At 54.5% G+C, this 5,545-nt stretch overlaps 1 protein-coding gene across 1 annotated transcript in view; it reads left to right on the forward strand.

Moving 5' to 3' along the window:
* Positions 1-2,048: 2,048 nt before the first annotated feature.
* LOC119951012 (rootletin-like) overlaps positions 2,049-5,545 on the forward strand; it is a 71,795-nt gene continuing 68,298 nt past the window's right edge. The window contains exon 1 of the mRNA XM_038774045.1: positions 2,049-2,137. Within this exon, the coding sequence (XP_038629973.1) occupies positions 2,049-2,137 (89 nt within the window). The remainder of the gene's footprint in view (positions 2,138-5,545) is intronic.

Consider the following 5,545-nt stretch of genomic DNA (forward strand, 5'->3'; position numbering starts at 1 on the left):
GGCAACGTAGACATTGTGGGATGGGGGTTGTGCAGACTTTGGAACTCTCAGGCGGTACACCAGCAGGAACAGGAGGAGGCCCATTTAGCTCCCATCTCGAGCCTGTTACACAGGAACAGGCGGAGGCCCATTGAGCCTCTCTCGAGCCAGTTACACAGGAACAGCAGGAGGCCTATTCAACCTCCCTCGATGCACAGGAACAAGTGGAGGCCTGTTCAACACCCCTTCGAGCCTGTTACACAGGAACAGGCGGAGGCACATTGAGCCTCTCTCGAGCCAGTTACACAGGAACAGCAGGAGGCCCATTCAACCTCCCTCGATACACAGGAACAGGAGGAGGCCTATTCAACACCCCTTCGAGCCTGTTACACAGGAACAGGAGGAGGCCCATTAAGCCCCTTGAGTCTGTTGCACAGGAGCAGGAGTCCCATTCAGTCTCTCTTGAGCCTGTTACACAGGAACAGGAGATGTCCCATTCAGGCCCCCCATAACTCATAAAATCCCTAAGGGCAGAAGGAGGCCATTCGGCCCATCAATTTTGCACCGACAGGCTTGAGAAGGGCTGAATGGGCCCCCTCCTATTCCTGTGCAACTGACCCGAGAGGGTCTGAATAGGAACAGGAGGCCCATTCAACCTCTCTCAAGCCTGTTGCACAGGAACAGGAGCTGTCTCATTTAGGCTCCCCTCAACACACAGAATCCCTAAGGTGCAGGAGGCCATTCAGCCCATCGATTTTGCACCAATCCTCTGAAAGAGCACTCTACCCAGGTCCACAACCCCACCCACCACTTTCTTTGCTAGTAACTTAACCTGCACATCCTGGGACACTAAGGGGAAATTTATCATGACCATTCCACCTAACCTGCACATTTTTAAAGTGTGGGAGGAAACCCAAAGAGACAAGGGGAGAAGTGCAAACTCCACACGACTGGAATCAAATTCTAGTCCCTAGTGCTGTGATGCAACAGTGCTAACCACTGTGTCCGTTCAGCCCCTCCTAGACATGAACAGGAAGAGGCCATTCAGCTCCTCAAGTCTTACACAAGAACAGGAGGAAGCCCATTCAGCCCCTCTCGAGGCTGTTTGACATGAACAGGAAGAAGTCCATTCAATCCCTCTTGAGGCTGTTATACATGAAGAGGTCGCTTTAGTACCCATTGTGAGGACGGGCAAACACCCTCTGGTAACCTGGAGTGCCCACTCCTGGGATTCACTTGGCACTCAAACCGTGGTCTTTGGCAGGGGGTTGGGGAGGGGGAGAAAAAGAGGTGGAGAACGTGTCAGTCTGACAGCATCGTGAATCCAAGTGCAGGTCCTCAAAATGTTACGCCTGTTGTCAAAGCTGGTGACTGGGAGTTGACAGCTTGTGGGCCAGTAAGAAAGATGGCGGAGAGAACAGCTTTGCTGTTATGGAGGGAGGGAGGAATGGCGGAACTGACGCCAGCACCACAGATAGAGACAAGACCTTGAGGAAAAGGAAAGCAGTCGCCAGCAGGAAAGATGGAGGGGTGAGCCAATATCAAAGATGGCTGCCACAACCATCTGGGTCACCGCGCCAGCATGAAAGAAGGCGGGGACCTTTAACCGGAAATTTTATCATGCCGCGCGATATATCTCACCGCGTGTCTGGGACGAAAGGTTTTGATTAAAAGGTGAACGTGGGTTGGCGCCGACGGGCCAGTGCGCATGCGCCAATTTTAAAAAATCAACAAGATTAAATGGCAGCGGTTTTTATCTAATTATCTATTAACTACTCTGCCTAACTTGAAAGAAAAAAGAGGAATTAACCGGGTTGCGCGCTTTTTTGAAGTGTGTGTGTGTGGATGTTCACCGGAAGCGCGGCCTAGACAACGGAACTCAAGCCTGAAGGCGCCGCGAAGCGACCCGGTTCGGGTGCCCGGAAGTGAAGCGGCTGTTACCGGAAATAATGAATGCCGACACCGGAAGTCCGCCAGGCCTGTCCTCCCAGACCACCAGAAGTACGGCCTGCTTGTCGGAAGTGAAGCCTTCCTCAGGCGGCACGGCTGAGTGCAGGGAGGGGAGGAAAATGGCGGCCGAGCGCGAGTCGGTTTTGTGCGTCAAGGCGGATGTGAAGGTTTACCGGATCCCTCCCCGGGCCTCCAACCGGGGTCACAGGTCAGGGAGGGGTCACAGAGGGAGATGTTTAAGGGCCGGGGTTATAGAGGGAGGAGTTTAGGGGAGGGGTTACAGAGGGAGGAGTTTAGGGGAGGGGTTACAGAGGGAGGAGTTTCGGGGAGGGGTTACAGAGGGAGGAGTTTAGGGGAGGGGTTACAGAGGGAGGAGTTTCGGGGAGGGGTTATAGAGGGAGGAGTTTAGGGGAGGTGTTACAGAGGGAGAAGTTTAGGGGAAGGGTTACAGAAGGAGATGTTTAGGGGAGGGGTTATAGGGAGGGGGTTATAGAGGGAGAAGTTTAGGGGAAGGGTTACAGAAGGAGGTGTTTAGGGGAGGGGGTTATAGAGGGAGGAGTTTCGGGGAGGGGTTATAGAGGGAGGGGTTACAGAGGGAGGGGTTTAGGGGTGGGGTTACAGAAGGAGGTGTTTAGGGGTGGGGTTATAGGGAGGAATTTCGGGGAGGGGGTTATAGAGGGAGGAGTTTAGGGGAGGGGTTTCGGGGAAGGGGTTACAGAGGGAGGAAGTTCGGGGAGGGGTTAAAGAGGGAGGGGTTTAGGGGCAGGGTTACAGAGGGAGGGGTTTAGGGGTGGGGTTACTGAAGCAGGTGGTTAGGGGAGGGGTCGCAGAGCAAGGGGTTTAGGGGGAGGGGTTACAGAGGGGTGACTTTGGTGGAGGAGTTTAGGGGAGGGGTTACAGTGGGAGGAATCTAGGGGGAGAGATTACAGAGGGAGGGGTTATAGAGGGTAGCAGGGTAGCATGGTGGTTAGCATAAATGCTTCACAGCTCCAGGGTCCCAGGTTCGATTCCCGGCTGGGTCACTGTCTGTGTGGAGTCTGCACGTCCTCCCCCTGTGTGCGTGGGTTTCCTCCGGGTGCTCCGGTTTCCTCCCACAGTCCAAAGATGTGCGGGTTAGGTGGATTGGCCATGCTAAATTGCCCGTAGTGTCCTAAAAAAAGTAAGGTTAATGGGGGGGGGGTTGTTGGGTTACGGGTATAGGGTGGATACGTGGGTTTGAGTAGGGTGATCATGGCTCGGCACAACATTGAGGGCCGAAGGGCCTGTTCTGTGCTGTACTGTTCTATGTTCTATAACTTTAGAGGGAGGGGTTATAGAAGGAGGAATTTAGGGGAGGGGTTACAGAGGGAGTTTTAGGGAGGGGTTATATGGGGAGGAGTTTAGGGGAGGGGTTACAAAGGGAGGAGTTTAGGGGAGGGGTTACAAAGGGAGGAGTTTAGGGGTGGGGTTATAGGGGGAGGGGTTACAGAGAGGCATTTAGGGGTGGGGTTATAGGGGGAGGGGTTACAGAGAGGCATTTAGGGGAGAGGTTATAGGGGAGGGGTTACAGAGGGAGGAGTTCAGGAGAGGGGTTACTGAAGGAGGTGGTTAGGGGAGGGGTCGCTGAGCAATGAGTTTAGAACATAGAACATAGAACAGTACAGCACAGAACAGGCCCTTCGGCCCTCAATGTTGTGCCGAGCCATGATCACCCTACTCAAACCCGCGTATCCACCCTATACCCGTAACCCAATAACCCCCCCCCTTAACCTTACTTTTATTAGGACACTACGGGCAATTTAGCATGGCCAATCCACCTAACCCGCACATCTTTGGACTGTGGGAGGAAACCGGAGCACCCGGAGGAAACCCACGCACACAGGGGGAGGACGTGCAGACTCCACACAGACAGTGACCCAGCCGGGAATCGAACCTGGGACCCTGGAGCTGTGAAGCATTTATGCTAACCACCATGCTACCCTGCTGCCCCAAAGTTTAGGGGGATGGATTACAGAGGGAGGTGTTTTGGAGAGGGGTGACAGAAGGAGGAAGTTAGGGGATGTTACTGAAGAAGGTGGTTAGGGGAGGGGTCGCAGAGCTAGGAGTTTAGTGGGAGGGATTACACAGGGAGGAGTTTAGGGGAGGTGTTACAGTGGGAGGAGTTCAGGGGAGGAGTTGAGGAGAGGTGTGGGGAGGGGTTACAGTGGGAGAAGTTTAGGGGAGGGGTTGCAGAGGGAGGAGTTTAGGAGAGGTGTTCTGGGGAGGGGTTGCAGAGGGAGGAGTTTAGGGGAGACGTTACAGAGGGAGGGTTTATAGTGGGAGGAGTCTGGGGAGACGTTACAGAGGGAGGAGTTTAGGGGAGGGGTTGCAGATGGAGGAGTTTAGGGGAGGGGTTGCAGAGGGAGGAGTTTAGGAGAGGTGTTATGGGGAGGGGTTTCAGAGTGAGGAGTTTAGGGGAGACTTTACAGAGGGAGGAGTTTAGGGGAAGGGTTACAGTGGGAGGAGTCTAGGGGAGACGTTACAGAGGGAGGAGATTTGGGGAGGGGTTACAGAGGGAGGTGTTTAGGGGAGGGGTTACAGCAGATGGTTAGGGGAGGGGTGGCAGAGCAAGGAGTTTCGGGGGAGGGATTACAGAGGGGGAGACTTTAGGTGGAGGAGTTACAGAGGGAGGAGTTTATGGGAGGGGTTACAGTGGGAGGAGTTATGGGGAGGGGTTACAGTGGGAGGAATCTCGGGGGAGAAGTTACAGAGGGAGGTGTTACAGAGGGAGGAGCTTAGGGGAGGGGTTACTTTGGGAGGAGCTTAGGGGAGGGGTTACAGAGGGAGGAGTTTAGGGGAGGGGTTACTGAAGCAGGTGGTTAGGGGAGGGGTCGCAGAGCAAGGGTTTAGGGTAGGGGTTACAGAGGTGTGACTTTGGTGGAGGAGTTACAGAGGGAGGAGTTTAGTGGAGGCATTAGAGGAAGGAGTATAGGGGTAGGGGTTACAGAGGGAGGGGCTTAGTGGGATGGGTTACAGAGGGAGGAGTTTAGGGGAGGGGTTACATAAGGAGGAGTTTGGGGGAAGGGTTACAGAGGGAGTTTAGGGGAGGGGTTGATGGGAGGAGTTACACAGGGAGGGGTTACGGAGGGAGGAGTTGCGGGGAGAGCTTACAGTGGGAGTAGTTTAGGGGAGGGCTTACAGAGGGAGGAGTTTAGGGGAGGGGTTTACGGGAGTGGTTACTGAAGCAGGTGGTTTGGGGAGGGGTCGCAGAGCAAGGGGTTTAGGGGGAGGGGTTACAGAGGGGTGACTTTGGTGGAGGAGTTACAGAGGGAGGAGTTTATGGGAGGGGTTATAGTGGGAAGAATCTAGGGCGAGAGATTACAGAGGGAGGGGTTATAGAGGGAGAACTTTAGGGGGAGGGGTTACAGAGGGAGGAGTTTAGGGGATGGGTTACAGAGGGAGTTTTAGGGAGGGGTTATATGGGGAGGAGTTTAGGGGAGGGGTTACAAAGGGAGGAGTTTAGGGGAGGGGTTACAAAGGGAGGAGTTTAGGAGAGGGGTTATGGGGGGAGTGGTTACAGAGGGAGGAATTTCGGGGAGGGGTTAAAGAGGGAGGGGTTTAGGGGAGGGGTTACAGAGGGAGGAGTTTAGGGGAGGGG

This window comes from Scyliorhinus canicula, chromosome 16 (genome assembly GCF_902713615.1).
Source record: "Scyliorhinus canicula chromosome 16, sScyCan1.1, whole genome shotgun sequence".
NCBI classification, from domain to species: domain Eukaryota; kingdom Metazoa; phylum Chordata; class Chondrichthyes; order Carcharhiniformes; family Scyliorhinidae; genus Scyliorhinus; species Scyliorhinus canicula.